Source organism: Phodopus roborovskii, unplaced genomic scaffold, assembly GCF_943737965.1.
Source record: "Phodopus roborovskii unplaced genomic scaffold, PHOROB, whole genome shotgun sequence".
Classification (NCBI taxonomy): domain Eukaryota; kingdom Metazoa; phylum Chordata; class Mammalia; order Rodentia; family Cricetidae; genus Phodopus; species Phodopus roborovskii.
In genome coordinates, this window is record NW_026126517.1 from 32329982 (window position 1) to 32347054 (window position 17073).

Below are 17073 nucleotides of genomic sequence, written 5' to 3' on the forward strand. Positions count from 1 at the left end.
TTTTGCCAAAGGAAAAAAAACACATTACATATATAGTTCTTATTTATTAAGTTCAGAGAGTCAATGTTATGCACTGAAAACCAAAATCCCCATGCTACCTGAGACAAGAGCTCTGCAGAATGGAAAATAACTTCAATCCTCTTTATTCAATAGGCTGAGGAAGAACCTAAGCAGCAACTGTTACAGCTAAACAGAATAAAGGACACATGTCAGATGAGGACAAAAATGAATTTATCTCAGCAAATAACAAATGCCTCTTTGAGGAATAGATTGACTGAACCATAATTTCTAATTACTGCAAGCCTCCTATGCATTAACATTGCCATATTTCATCTTGCTGTTCATTTTTAAAAGCCAAACTATTTTCTCTGTTTGCCAAGTTGTTTAAGACTTCTTTTTGGAAGAGGCTCCAAAATAAAGACAAATAACTGTGGCTCCTTTCTCAAGCAGCCCTCTGCCTCTATGACAAAACTGTGGCTAAACTGTATTTTACATGAATGGAAGTTAGACTCACTCTCTTTAGAGTTGAAATTCTGTCCCATCCATGATTTTCCCATCAGGTTAATTCTTTGTACTGAGACTGCCTCAAGACTAACCAGGATTCAAGACTGCATGACAATCACACAAATGTGTTGTTGGTGACATGCCAGCACACACACTGTTCTTTATATTATTTCACTGACCTACAATAACTTTACAAAGAAGAAACTATTCCCACTATGTCAAAAAGAAAGCAGTAACTTAGACAGGTTTACAGAGTGAGCTGAAGTTATGCACACTTAGTGAAAGGCAGCTTTATTGAGGTATTTTTGAAAAGTAAGTTATTTATGTGGGAAGAATACAGTGTATCATCTTGGTATATGGGCCACTGTGCAATGCTTACCACAGTCAGCTGGTTAGCATACTTACTGCCTCATATCATCACTTTTTCCCTTTTTTTCCCCCAAGATTAAATACTTATGACTAACTCTCTTAGGGCCAGAGGTATAACTCAGTTACAGACACTTGCCTAAATGTGCAAAGCTCTGGGCTTGATCTCTAGCATTGCAAAAGATTCTCTGTAATGTACTCTCAACAAATTTTAAGTATCTAACCTAATAATAACTACAGTCACCATTATCATTCTGGCCATTAATGTCCAGATTCAATGTCTTTGATAATGGAGACTTCATACCCTTTAGCTACCCTCTCCCCATTCACCCATCCCCACCAACCTCTCTCTACTCTCAAAAGGTAGGCACTCTTTCTACTATACCATGTATGACTAAAAGTGATTACAGTATCATAAAATGCTTCAAGTGAAGTTATCAATCACCTGAAACTACAGCAAATAATACACCTACCACAGAGAAAATCCCTGGAAGTTATGAGGTCAGATGAGACTAGCCTGCAATAGTGGAAAGACTTTGAAGTTACTAATATTTTTTACTGTTAATGATGCTTATTTAATTTATGAAACCTATATTGAAAACTAGCTGATATCTTTTGGTTAACAATCAATGAGGTCAGTACCTGGTCCCAAGTAACCACTAAAGGAAAATGTCAAGAAGCAAAGCTAATGATTACTTACTTTGTGACTCAGCAAATAGGCCTGGTGCTTATTAGGGAATATGTAACTGTGGCTTCTCAGCCACAGGTTCTCCAAACTTCTAAATCTATCCATAGACAGAAATTCCATATAGTCTTTTTGCAGCCTGCTTTCTTTCCCAAGAGGCCCAGAGAATTGGCATCATCATCACAACCAGCCTACTTACAAAAATGCTGAAAGCTAGCTGGTCATGAACCCACAACACCCCTGCCACCACTGTCCCAGTTGGTGGGGTTATAATGCCATGCCAGGCTCAAACTTTATGGGTTTTATTTATTTTTAATTTTTACTTTAAACATGGACATTAAATGTATCATGATATACACTTTAAAAATTAAAGATAAACAAACAAGAAAAGGAAATAAATTTTTCCCTTGACCCTTTTAGTATTATTTTTAGGTATAGGTATGTATAGGTTACCCAGTATGTATAGGACTTGAAACAAGTTTTCCTTAAGGAAGTGTTTTCACATTAAAATATGATTTAATTACTTTGCAATGAAATGATTTTCCTTTACCTAGTTTGTTTCTATACTAACTAACATATTTTTCCCAACTTGGAGAATATACTTTTAGTACACCTAAAATAACAGAAAGCCAAATATGACCTTGTACACTTGGCCAAATCTACGCACATGGTTAATGCATATTGAAATGTTTGAGTATAAGGCACAGAATACTCAGAATACTAAGATCAAATCTATTACAAAGCTTTTCAACTGAGGAGATCACATATAAAGTTTATTCTGACCACCAAAATTATTATCAGCAAATACCTTAATGGATCCAAGTCAAAATATGTAATACTTTACTTACCTGTAGAATTTGAGAGCTGTAAATGACCACCTGACTACCTCTGTCATATATTTTAATCAATAAAAATCTAGGCTACAGGATTTTGGACCCAAACCCTAACCTTCAAGTAGTATTCTTCCCATTTACCAAACTAGTCTCTCCCCAAACTTCTAGAAGCCAGGCTTTCTTTTCTTTTCTTTTTCTTTTGATTTTTATCACAGGGTTTCTCTGTGTGCTCTTGAGTGTCCTAGAACTTGTTCTGTAGACCAGGCTGGCATCGAATTCAGAGATCTACCTGCCTCTGCTTCCTGCTTCCTGATAGTATTAAAGGTATGGGTTTTCTTGATGTTTAATCTATCAATACTCAAGCAATATCTATAAAATAGCACGTAAGAGCTATAAAGAAACTGGAGGATCAGTTTGGCAGTTTTGCAAAAATTACATACATGCAGTGAAACCCAGCACTTCCTCTCTTGGGTATAGACCAACAAGTGACAACAGAGAAGCAGAGTAGAGAACTGATTCCACAAAGTTGCCCTCTGACCTTTACATGTGAGTTATGGTGTGTGCCCATATAACACATCATATAGACACAATAATAAATAATCCCTAAAAAGAAAGTGATCCCCTTGAAACCTCTCATCAATTTCCTACCTTCAAAAAACTTAAATTTGGGAAATGGGGCAGAGGGAGATTGCCCAGCAATTAAAGCACTTGCCTTACAAGCATGGGAAATAACCCATGTAAAAGCCAGGTAGTTACGGTGGCTCATATGTAACTTTAGCCCCAGGAGACAGAGGCAGGGATCCACAGAAAAAGCTGGCTACTGGGACTAGCCTCACAGACAAGCTCTGGATTAGACTGGGAAATTCTGCCTCAATGAATAAAGTAAAAGCTATCAAGAATAAAATCTGACATCAACTTTGGGCCTTGATAAGCACTTGTACCTACACACACCTGCACACACACACCCAGACACACATATACATGAAAAATAGAAAAAGAAAAAACTGAATGTGGTCCATTAAGATGGCTCAGAGTAAAAGCAATTGCTACACAAGACTGAAAACTGTTCCCCATGTAAGGGAAAAGAAGAGAACCAAATCCACAAAGTTATCCTCTGACCTCCACATGTGCACCATGGCACACACAAAGCCACACTCAGACAATTACAAAGCTAAATTCTAAAATCTCTGGTTTTAAGATCCTTTGAAAACACTTCACATGCAATAACAACAGGGGAAGTTGAGTATAGCATTTAGAGGAATTCTCTGCATTGTCTTGTCAGCTTTTCTGTAAATCTAAATCTACAAGTTTTAAAAACTATATTTAAAAAGCAATTTCACACTCCTGTTTGTGTGGAGGTCAGAGGATAACTTTTGAGGAGTTGGTTCCTCTGGGGATCAAACTCAGATAATCAGGTTTAGCAGCAACTCTTTTACCCACTGAGCCGTCTCTCTGATCCTAAAGGTACATGTTTCAAACACACAACCTGAGTTGGGATGGTCAGCTGGAGTTACACAAATCCTCCTTTAAGCATCTTCTTAATGTTAAAGGGAATGGAATACAGCTAATACTATGGAGAAAGGCCATATAAGGAGGAATATAATAAATCTCCAATACATCTAACCTAACCAGTGAGCCTCTGAAACAGTGGCTCTCAGTCTTTCCAATGCTAACATAGTTCCTTTAACATAGTTCCTCATGTTGTGGTGAGCCCCAAACATAAAATTATTTCACTGCTACTTCATAACTGTGATTTTACTACTGTTATGAATAATAATATAAATATCTGATATGAGACCCCTGTCAGGATTGCTACCCACAGGTTTAGAACCACTGCTCTAAAATAATCTCACTTTAAGGAAATGGGCTGGGCTGACGGCATATACCTGCAATCATAGCACTAAAGAATGATTGATATAAGTTCAAGGCCAACACCAGACATTCAAAGTCAAGCTGGTCTACATAGTGAGCTCCAGGCCAGCTAAGGCAGTACATTGAGACCCTGTCTCAAAAACAACAACAAAGGAAATGGAACACATACTACTGTCCTCTGGGGGGGGTACTATTTCAAAACTGCTGTTTGTCTATTATTAACATATAGCTAAACTAACTTTTTTCTTTCTTTTTCTTTTTGGTTTCCTGAGAAAGGATCTTGCTCGATGGTCTGGATCCATGTATCCTAAATTGGCCTTGAGTGTGCAATACTTCTGCCTCAGCCTCCTATAGGCATATGGCATTGTTATAATTAAGCTTGAGGGGAACATTGGCAGATTATATGGCAGATGAGGATGACCAAGGTGGAGGACAAAGATGCCAGGCAGGCAGAGCTTAATGAGAAGTTTTATTAGAAAGGGAAAGGGGGGTAAGAAAAGAGAAAAGAGGTAAAGAAACACAGAGACAGAGAGAGGACAGAAGAGTGAGACAGGAAAAGTCCTGCCTGCCAGGGAAACAGCAAGAAATAGAGTGAGAGCATAAGTGGGCAGAGGTCTTTCTTCTAAAGGGGTTCTTTGTACCTATGTGCAAATTAGTAGTCATGCAACCCTGGGCTGACCGGGGTACTGTCTGAGTGCATTCTGCTATGTGACAAGGGCAGGCCAGCATAATGCCTGAATCCTTACAGGCACCACACTCAGCTTTAACATCCTTTTTTTTTGTACATTTCTTTGAATGTAAATCCAAGTGCTGAATTACATATGCTAAATCCACTGGCCTATTTCCATTTAGTATATTGTCTTATATTCTTTGACACTCAAATGCATACATATCAACTTGATGCCATGTACAAAAAATAAATTCATTTTTGTATGAAAGACCCCCAAAGTACAGTGTTGAATTTTCAGAATGGAAATTTAGAAGTTTTATTCCTTTCAAATTACCACATCAAGATGGCTAAAGTAGATCTGCTATCTACTCTAATTGATTTTCATGTCAGCTGTTAAATTAGGTTGATTATGTACAAGACATGTTGACATGTCAATCTATCATTCAGTAGCATGCTTTTAAGCAGATAAATGGAGCTGAAAGGGAGAGACGTGTATACAATAGTCTCTGAGATTTAAATAGTTTAACTTTATATAATAAAGTGGTAATAAGTTAAATAAAAATTCCACTGATCCATGTCTTCTGGAATAAATGTTAAAAAAAAATCAGCCTGATAAATTTTAGCTCAGTAAACAAACCAAAGATATATATAGAACTGCTAACTTTTGGCAACTGCACAACCAAACGACATATATGCAAACCACAACCTACAAATGCTGTACCTTCTCTCTGTCACTTAAGCTTCCCTGTAAGGGCTTTGATCATCCAGGCCTTGTAATTACCTTTTAAGAAGCATGCATAGGGTGTTTTCTTGACTGCAGGTCCACACAGCATTTCTCTTTGTCCTCTTGGGGACAGAACATCAATTGCTTTCAGCCAAATGCACTCACATATGAATATTTTAGTACAATTTAATGCTTCTATACCAACCCCAAAGGAAAAGCACATCAATTTGTGAACACAGTTCTCTTGGAGCTAAAAGCCAAGCTAGATAATGCAGTATGAAAGCAATTGTCAATCTTCAGCTTTTTAGCAAGTTAGAGGGCAGCCCATCCCATAAACTCATTCCCAGTTGTATACAAATAACTCTATAAAGTTTGTTTCCAAACTGACTTTTCAACACTAGTGAATTTTCAAAGCAAAGGTCAGAAACAAAATGTACTGTCTTAGTAAATTCTCCTAATTGCTTATTCATCTGATAACTTTGGCTATTCACTTAATCTCAAAATTATAAATAGGAAGTTGATCTGTCAGTAAAATATCAAAATATAACCAAAGTAATTCATACCTACTAAAATGCTGCACTAAATCTAAGTACACATTCTCTGACAACAGATAGCAGACTCTAATGATCATAACATTCTTATGTGTTTGGATGGCTGAAAAAGTCAGGTCAGCACCAAACAGATCACTGAGAGCAATCCAGAGGAGGATCTTTTCCCAAATACATTAAGACTTAAAAAGTCATACTAATTAAATCTAGTCATAGTGTAAACCTAAAACTCTGAGCCTCAACAAGAATTAAATGATAACAAAATCCAATGAGCCTGACAAATACCAGAGAAGTAATTTAATGATTGTTCATGATTTCAAGTAACAAAATCTTCTAAGAATCTGTAGGGGCTGGAGAGGTAACCTAGTGGGTAAAAGCACTTGCTGTAAAAGCAAGAGGATCTGAATTCAAATGCACAGTACCCATGTAAAATCTGGGCATAGTCCATGAACCCTGTAAGCCCTAATACTAGTAAGTGGACAAAGGCAGATCCCATGCTTGCTGGCTAGCCAACGTGCCGAAAAGGGGGAACTTCAGATTCAGTTCAGGACTTGTCTCAAAAATTAAGGTGAAGACCAATAAAGGAAAACAGACAATATCTTCTTCTGGTCTCTGCAAAAATGTAGGATGCACACCCCTATGTGTTAACACATAATACAACACACACATACAAAAATAATTTGTAATAGTCACTGTAAAATTAGCTAGTACATAGCATTTATAACACACCAGGCACAACTTTAAGTGGCATACACACACACACAAAGTCCTCACTTAACCTTGTTTTATATATATTAACTCATCTATTATTTACAACTCTGTGAAATAGGGATTATTATCACATTACACATCTCAGGAAACTAACACAAGAGGTTATGCGATTTATCCAAGGTCAACAAAAAGCAAATGGTAAGCTAAGTACAGAACTCAGACAGCTTGACTCTAATACCACCACTTTTTCCTTCCATCCTTCTTCCTCCCTCCCCTCTTCTTCCCTCTATTATTTTAAGACACAGTCTCATGCAGTCTAGCCTGGCCTGGAAATATGTACAGCCTGATACTCCTGCCTCTATTTCCCATGGAGTAGGATCAAAAGAAGTATGTGCTACCTACCATGCCAAGCCCCCAATTTGTGCAATCTGTAATGCAGGTATCACTATTATTATTAAAATTAACAACCCAAATAAAGAATTTATATGAATGTGCATCCAAGATGCTTATGAATCTGAGTGAGCCTATACAATCAACTCAGCAGCTATTCCTCAGCTACTACCCAGATAGGATCATGTATTATGTCCACACTGTAAACTGCAAGCAAAGAAAACAGACACTGAGTTTTGTTTTTTGTTTTTTGTTTTTTTTTCATGTCTCATTTTGATTCAAAGCTTTAGACAATGGTTAACAGCCATTGTTATTTTTAGTATTTTAGGAGCTAAGAAGACCATTGCCTCTTCTTTGAATCTGAGAGACCCTCAACCACCTTGCTTTTAATTATCCTGACACCACTGAACAGTTAGTACAGTACCCTCTACCCAACATGCAGGCCATCCATAAAATATCTACTATAAAACAAAGTGTGATCTATTCATATAACAGGACTTGAACTCAGAGATCCACCTGCCTCTGCCTCCCGAGTGTTGGGATTAAAGACATGTGCTACCACCTCCCAGCCCTAACATTGCTTCTTAAATTGGGTGTTATTTCAAAATTATGCTACATATGTTTATAAAAATACACATAATTTTAGATGAAAATAATAGGAAGTAAAGCAAATAGAGCAAGTGTAAACAGCACTTCAAGCTTAGCCTTGTGAGATGAGAAAGGAGTGGCAGCCTGAAAAGAAAAGAAGCTGCCAGGTAAATGGAGTTCTCTTTTTAAAGTTACAGAAAGTTACAGTAAGTGGAGGAAAGACACTGGGTCTAGGGCAAGTGGGTAACCAATGCAACTGTTCCTAAGAGGCAAGAATGATGAGCTCCAGAGAGCAGGTACAATGTTAATATCAAACAAGGAAACAAACAAGGTGTTCTTCTCTGACACACACAGATAAGCTGGGGCTTTGTTTTGTATGGTTTTTGCTTTTATAACAAGTACATTAACTTTATTTTTTGTCCCAAATAGATAGTCTCTACCCTGTGCTCTAGTGCTAATCATCTTAAAGAGGCAGAGAGCTGAGCTGGCACCTTTATACATTCACCACCTGATTCCAGCTCCATTCTTTCTAATAAAATTCATTTGAGAAGGGTATGACAACTTAATTGCCAGCCTGAAGTTTTACCATAACATAAGCTTAAATAGCAGACACAGAACCAAATAGTTTCTGCCTCTTTTGGAAATGCACTTATTATGCAATTGGCCCACACTGAAGAGCATCATAAAAACAACCCTTTAAAACTACTGTCCTATTTATAGTAAAGATATTGTTGAGGCTGTCAATCAATAGTGTCTTCTTTATATGGACTCAAGGGATATCTCTCTCTGATCTTGGTATCAAGCCAAATGATACTTCCCATGTACAATTAGTTTGTTTTACCTTTGGGACACTGTAAATTAGGGCACTGATCTTGTCTCCTAATATGAACTGGCTTCTAGAAAGCCTAATGTCAAATTTGCAGCTCACATCCAGAGAGGGCCACTTTTCATCAGCTTTTCGTCTGCCACCTGAACTTTCTCAAAACCATTTAAAGTACGACCTACCAGAAAGAGATCAGAAAAGCTTGCCTGTCATAGATAGGTGGTAGGGAATAGGAGCATGAATACTGAGAAAGACTAAGATTAAAGCCAAGTAGCACAAAGTACATTCTGTATTGGGGGACCAGAGCTAGTAATGAATACAAAGATAAATCAAAAAATTGGAATATTAAAAAACAGAAATTTGGGAGCTGAAAAGATGGCTCATCAGTTAAGGCTGCTTTTCTTGTCCTTTTTTCCCCAGAGTTCGATTCCCAGCACTCACATGGCAGTTCACAACAGTCTATAATGGGATCTAACGTCCTCTTCTGGTACATGCAGACAAAGCACCCATACACACAAAATACAAATAAATCTTTAAAACAGAAAATTAAAATAAAAATACAAACAAAACTGAGATATAAAATATAAGTGTGCTACAGCTGAAGAGACAGCACAGCAGTTAAGGGTGCTAGCTGCTCTTCTGAAGGATCCAGATTCATTCTCAGCATTCACATGGATGCTAGCATGTCTGTAATTTCAGTCTAAGGAGCTCCAATGCATCCTCTGGCCTATGTAGCACCAAACATGCAGCGGTACACACACATACATACAGGAAAAACATCCACCCACACAACATAAATAAATTAATTTAAAAAGGTGGAAAATGATAGAAGACTCCTAATATCTACCTAAACAAATGGACTGCTTTTGTGTGTGTGTGTGTGTGTGTGTGTGTGTGTGTGTGTGTGTGTGTGTACACACAAAATATATATTTCAGATGAGAATATTTCAGTCTGAAGAAATTATGCACTGAGGTACTTAGGAGCAAAATCCCACAATGTTACTTAATATAAAACTGTTCAGAAAAAATCGTATGCATGTATGTACACACATGCATGTACTGTTTTTTAGTTTTTATTTTTCTAAATTTGAGATTAACTCCAAATCAGAGGTTAATTAGAAATAAAAAGTAGTCATTGTCACAACAGTAAGCTGTGAACTAACCAGTGGCATCTGATGGGGGCAGGGGACCCTACATCTTGAAAGACTGTGAAGTTATAAGAACATTGGGAACTGTTACATTCTGTGTAAAATGTTGTGAGTGACAAAAAAGTCATGTAACTAAATTCGAGGTCTATTTTGAGTACTATATGCCTTCTCAAATTAATAATAAAAAGTAAAACAATTATTTTTAAACAGGTAATAAAGTTGACTTTGTTTGTTCACTTGAAGCAGGAAGCCTTTGGCTCCTTACCACCAGAAAAAACAGTAGTGATACTTTCCAAAGTTGTTACAAAATGCCAACAAAACAAAATGAGAGAAGAAAAAAGCCTTGAAATGTTCAAAAGTGGCAAAATGCCCTCATTACATAAAAATAAATGAATGTGCTGTGTTAAAAACAAAGAATACTGCATTAGTATCAGTAGAGATGGATTTAACAGCACACAATTCAAATGGGTGGAGGTATGGAGAGATTTTATATATTCAGAAGTGTACTTTTTGCCAATCGTGGGATATGGCTGAAACAAACCTAGTACAATATTAAGTAGCATTGATTAAGATATATTTAGTGTGATAATAACCCAACTCTACACTAGTCAGGAAGCATATGAAATAAAGTAATACATTCAAATTTTAGGCATCAGGTTTCCTTATGGCCCTAAGGGAATATCTCATATCAGACTTATACTGCTAAAACAATTATAAACCAGGTTCAAATATAGATAGCAATTGTTTAAATATGTTGATATCACCACCGATAGATAAAATTTGAGGAGTCAAAATTCTGTAGGGGAAAGAAGCATGCAGATATGAGTCTAGCATATTTCTCCCCTTTCACCTGGGATATCTGCAATCTCTCCACAGGCCAATAAGAAATCAGGCCTTTAGATATAGACCTGAAGATGATACACAGAAGATATATGGTTGCCACACTAGCTGGAAGTGTGGAGAAAGTTCCAGAGGAGGGAGAAGCACAGACTCCTCATAGAAATTCCATTCATGGTAAGATCTTGCAGCAAATGAGAAACAGCAAAGAAGGTTCTCAATTAGAGATCATATCAGAAAAATAAATAGGCATGCCATAAATGTGGAGAAAGTAAACAAGAAATTCACTACTTGAATTTATTTTATAATTTCCGTAAGTCAATAATAAATAAAAACAGCAATTCAATTAATACAAACAAAAGACTTCATCGCACACTTTAAAGGAAAATATCTAGATGGTAATAGGAAGGACAGCCAAACTGAGAATGCTGGGAGGAAGAAGGGCAGAGTCAGTGGAGTTGTCAGGATATAAAGCAAGACATGCTGGAGGACAGGCGAGTCACTTGGCAATACATAAGATTAATAGAAATGGGTTAATTTAAGTTGTAAGAGGTAGTTAGTAACAAGCCTGAACTATTGGTAGAGAATTCATAATTAATATAAGTCTCAGTGTGTCTATTTGGGAGTGGCTGGCAGGAAAGAAATGTCTGCCTACAAGTTGCCCTATAATCCCAAAGTCCCTCATGATGTGAAAGTAAGACCAAGAAACTAAGACTGAAGGACATAAGAGATAAATGCAACATGTGATTCTAAACTAGTACCATTTGCTATAAAGGACATGAACTGATGGGCAAAATCCAAATGGAGTCTGACAAATAGATGGTATTATGTGATAATGTTCTGATCTAAAAGACTTTATTATGTAGGAAAATGCATGTGTTGAAGCTGAAAGGGATCATCTCAACAACTTACTCTCAAATGGTCAAACACACAAAAGCTTTATTCTATACCGGCAAATTGTAAATTGTGTCCCCCAAAAGAACCATGGCCTGTGTGTGTATGCATGAAAAAAAATATAAAAAATATATACATATAATAAATACATACATATATATATATATGTATGTACATCTATGCCTTTAATGGTCAATCTTCATTGTCAACTTAAAATCACCACTGAGACAAAACATGCCCTGTGAGTGCTTTTGAGGGTATTTCCAGAAAGGCTTTGCAGTGCAGGAAGACCCACCCTGAACATGAGTGATACTATTCCATGGACCAAGGTACCCCACAGAATGAAAAGAAGAAAGTGAGCTGAACACCATTAATTCACTGTCTTCTGACTGGATCTGATGTAATCTTGTTAAGCTCTTGTCATGTCTTCCTCATTATAATAGACTTTACTCCTAATCTGTGAACCGAAATTACCTTCCCTTCAGTTTCATTTGTCTGTATTTTGTCGAAGCAACAAGAAAAGGAACACAATGCTCAACTAGAGAGTTAATACTTTAGAATTCTCTGAGGGTTATATGTTACATTAAAGCCTTCAAAACTTTTAAAGTTTATTCTTCTTATGAGCAAAATTCAATAGTTCTATTAGAGTAATGCTGAATGAAGCTGGTTGTATGGAACTTATTTCCAATACAGAAAAGGATGCCACCAGCCACCCACTGCACTCTGTTCCTGCTTAATAACTATGAATGCCCCCTTTCTGTCACATTAAGTCTGCTTGCTACTTCAGGGTATACAATGAATTTCTTATAAAAGTAATTCTGATTAGGAAGCAGCTGATCTTTTATGAATTCAAGCCTGAATGTGTCTACTCACATAAAACTGTACATGCAAGATTTCCACAAAAAATATGTGTGTGCCACACCTAATTAAATGTCACAGAAGGCTCCAGCTCATCTGCTCAATAAATCTACTTCCACAGCCTGACTAATGTGGTATGACAAGCAAGTCAGTCACACAGTGCTTTGACTTAATTTATGAATAGTTTTAGTGGCTATATTCAGTACTGAGATCTTCTCTGACTTCAAGTAAGCTAAGTAACACAAAATATATTAACCAAAAGAAGAAAGATTGCTTCACTGAACTTTATCTAAATGAAACATTTCTACTCATCAAAAGAAAAACAGGAAAGTCCTAGCATGGGAAAAAAATTCACAGTACACATTTAAAAAATAATTTGTATACAAACTATAGAAAGAAGTTACAGTAAGAGACAATAAAAAGGTAAATGATCCAACTTTAGAAGGACAGATAGGTATTTCAAAACAAACTTCAAAGACAAGCCATAACAAATTGGGAGGAGTTGGGGGAGGAGAAACATGATCAAAATATTTAAATGAAAAAATTGTAAAAAGAGATAACTATTATGAACTCATCGCCTTATAGACTAGGGCACTAGAAGAATTTTGGGGGGGTGGACAGGGTTTCTCTGTAGTTTTAGAGACTGTCCTGGAACTCACTCTGTAGACCAGGCTGGCCTCGAACTCACAGAGATCCGCCTGTCTCTGCTTCCTGAATGCTGAGATTAAAGGCATGTGCTACCATCACCCAGCAAAAAGAACTTAATGAGCATGATACAGTATCTTATTTTGAAATAACAAAAAATATTTTTTAGAGTTACATAAAAATATTTTCCTCATGCAATATAAATTTAAATTGGTTGAAAATGATTCAACATATTGCTTAAAAAATATGAACAGTCAGGAGATGTTTTAAAAGATTCAACATTCAATTCAACATTTCCAACATTTGCCTTTTAAGTTTTGCAAAGAATTTCAGAATATGCTATCTGGCCAAATGTGGTGGCTTAAGTCTAAATTTCAGCACTTAGGAGGCTAAAGCAAGAAGAAGACTGATCTTTTGGCCAGCCTGGACTACAGACAGATTCTGTCTCGTCCTCTTGGCAAAAGGAATATTCTAACAGTAAAAATCAAAATGTCCTGAAATTTATGCAAATAGATAAAAATATAGAACTAAACTAGGTGCTCAGGAGCATACAAGACTACAATTGTCATTAGTACCTTCTAATGACAAAAGACTAACTTAAAAAGGCTCAATTAAAATAGGCTAATTGTCCTAACTGATTTTATACTTAAAAGACTTTATGATCAATAAATGTTACCAATGTAAATTTATAAAATCAATAAAGGGATGTAGCTCAGTGGAACAGCACCTGACAAATATGTACAGGTCCTACAAGTCTACCACACCACACATACAAAATAATAAGTATTATAACCTCATACTGCTTTAAATATTTGAAAAATAATTCCTAATTCAAAAACTGCTAAGCATTTTATTAAGACCAAAAAACTCTAGACCTTGTAAGGACACATTCACCTTCATAACAGCTAGCTGTAGAGGATCATCAAGTAAGATATAAATCACTGAAATTATTGTCCAACAAATACAGACAGTGCTGATCCCCTCAGAATTCTGCAGGCATATTTTATTGCAATACTTACTGGCGCTACTATTTTTCCTGTCTGACCAACTTGCATATCATTGGGAACAAAGCCAGCATCAACAGCAGCACGGGAAGCACCAACTAAAAGGAAAGGAAATGTCATTATTTTCAAGCTCTATTATTCAGCTAGTGAGATATTCACCAACAACTACAAAACAATATACTAATATTGTATAATCAGAAATTATTGTATAAAGCACTCACTTTTGACAAAGAAAAGCTGTAACTAGGTACAAGTGCATTTTAAAGAAAAAGTTTCTACAATTTTTTAAGTTAATTTATTTTAAAATATTTCATTTCATTTATTTTTTGTGCACATTTCACTATGTGAGGGTGTTGGACCCCTAGAACTGGACTGGACAGTTCTGAGCTGCCATGTGGGTGCTGACAATTGAAGTTGGGTCCTCTGGAAGAGCAGTTAATACTCTTGACTGCTGAGCCATCTCTCCACCCCAAACCCCCTTTTGAGACAGGGTCTCTCTATGTAGTCCTGGCTGTCCTGGAATTCACTATATAGACCATGCTGACCTTGAACTCACAGAGATCCTGAGTGCGAGATTTAAAGGCATGTACCACCATTCTAGGCAAAAAATTTAAATTTTTGAATTTGGCTGGCTTTTGATATTTGTTTTTATCAAAAAAGCATCCATTACTCCACATTACAATCTACTTAGGAAATACTATACAATGTTCCTTTATATACTAACTTCATGTAACTTTCCCTATAAGAACTTATCCTGTTGGTACAGGTCTGTACTCCTACATACAAGAAAGGCTGAGGCAAAAGAATCACAAAGCTAGCATGGGCAAGGTGGTGAGACTGTCTCAAAGATTTGAAATTTAAAAGCAAACAAATACAAAGTGGGGGCATGTGGATATAGCCTAACATGTAAGAGGCCCTCAGCTCAATTCCCAGTACTAGGAACCCCCCTTCATACATCCACACATTGTTTTCACTGTACCATACACTTTTTTTCATTCAGTTCAAAAAATTTCTCTTGAGATGTCTTCCTTTATTCATGTTACATTGAAACATGCTGTTTAATCTCTCCATGTGTCTTAATCTCTGTTTCAGTTATTGACATCTAGTTCAAGCGTACTGTGGTCTAAGAACAAACACCATATGATTCCTATTCCTTTAAATTTATGAAGGTGTTTAATGGTCCCAAATATGATCTTCCTTGGTGAATACTCCTGTCATCTTGAGAATTTGCTGTTGTGCAACAAAGACATCAATAGATGTTAATTCAATCCAGCTAACTGCTGATTTCAGCTGAGTTTGTTTTGTTCTAAAACTTCTAATAGAATCACTGAACTTTACTAGTAGATTCATCTATTTCTCCTTGCATTTTATCAATTGTTTTCTTTTTTTAAAAATATTTTGTGTTCAGGTGGTAGTGGCACAGGCCTTTAATCCCAGCACTTGGGAGGCAGAGGTAAGTAGATGTCTTAGAGTTTGAGGCCAGCCTGGTCTACAGAGTGACCAGGTTACAGGACAGCCAGGAACACTGCACAGAGAAACCCTGTCTTGAAAAGACCAAGGAAAAAAAATTTTGTGTGTACCCAAGTATGTGTATAGGATGTGTGCACAGGTATATGTGATATAAAGGACAGAGCTGACAGAGTATTTTTCTCTATCACTCTCTACCATGTGTCTGTGACTTTTAGCTTTATTTTTTATTTTTAAGTGTATGGGTAGTTTGCCTGCCTATATAACTGTGCACTACTTCTGTGTAATGCCCATAAAAACCAGAGAGGGCATTGGATCTTCTGGAACTGGAGTTACTGATGGTTGTGAATTGCTATGTGGGTGCTGGATAGTGAATCTGAGTCCTCTGGAAGAGTCCTCAGGATTCCCCTGCTCTCACCTCGCCAGTGCATCTGCCCATCACACCCAGCTTTATATGACTGAGTCTTTTCCCCAGCCCCTTGTGTTTGTTTATGAGACATTCTGCTATATTACTATGATGTTTAACTTTTGACTGTCTACTTGATGGGATTTAGACCCACCATGTAAACAAATCTCTGGGTATATCTGTAATGTATCATCTAGATTAGGTAAATGAACTGGGAAGACCTACCTTAATGTGGGTGGTACCATTTCATGGACTGGGCAGCAGCATTCATCACTTTTTGCTTCTATCTGTATGTAGATATAATGTGGCCAACCATCCTATTGCTCCTGCCCTATCCCCTTGATCTACAAAGCTAGTTCCAGGCCAGCCAAGACTACAAAGAGAAAGCTCTAGGGCAGCCAAGACTACAAAGAGAAACCTTGGCCAAGGAAAAAGATGTTTGAATTGAAACTTGTCCTAGCACTGAGGAGGCTAAAGCGGGAAGACCCCTACTCCCAGGAATTCAAGACCAGCCTGGATGACAGTATTAGTTACTATCTTGTTGCTGTGCAGAAGTACTGACAAAAGCAATTTAAAGAAGAGTTTATTTTGGCTGTCATTTTCAGGGGATACAGTCTTTTCCCCCGGTTATTTGGATACTGCTTTTAGAAGATTAGTGCTTGCCATGACTTCTGCAACAAATGGCTCTTTAATACACCCTCATCTCTTATAACTTTCTTTGCAATTAAGTTGGCAGTCTTATTTTTTTTTTTGTTTGTTTGTTTGGTTGGTTGGTTCCCCCCCCCCCCCGCCCCGTTTCTCCGAGTCAAGGTTTCTCTTTGTAGTCTTGGCTGCCCTGGAGCTGGCTTTATAGACCAGGCTGGTCTTGAACTCAGAGATCTGCCTGCCTCTGCCTTCTGAGTAATGGGATTAAAGATGAGCATCCCTATGCTCAGCTTAAATCTTTCCAACTAGTGCTAATCAACATGTATGTGTGTGTGATTCCATAACACCTTTGCAAAGCTCCCATTCCTTCTTATCCAACTTTTACTCTCCGTTCCCGCCTCCCCATTGAAGTAGTTTGTGTTGGCCTGCTAGTGTACTTCTATATTTAAAGTGAG

At 37.1% G+C, this 17073-nt stretch overlaps 1 protein-coding gene across 1 annotated transcript in view; it reads right to left on the reverse strand.

Moving 5' to 3' along the window:
- Etfa (electron transfer flavoprotein subunit alpha) overlaps positions 1 to 17073 on the reverse strand; it is a 52220-nt gene that overhangs the window by 14695 nt on the left and 20452 nt on the right. The window contains exon 9 of the mRNA XM_051197511.1: positions 14116 to 14198. Within this exon, the coding sequence (XP_051053468.1) occupies positions 14116 to 14198 (83 nt within the window). The remainder of the gene's footprint in view (positions 1 to 14115; positions 14199 to 17073) is intronic.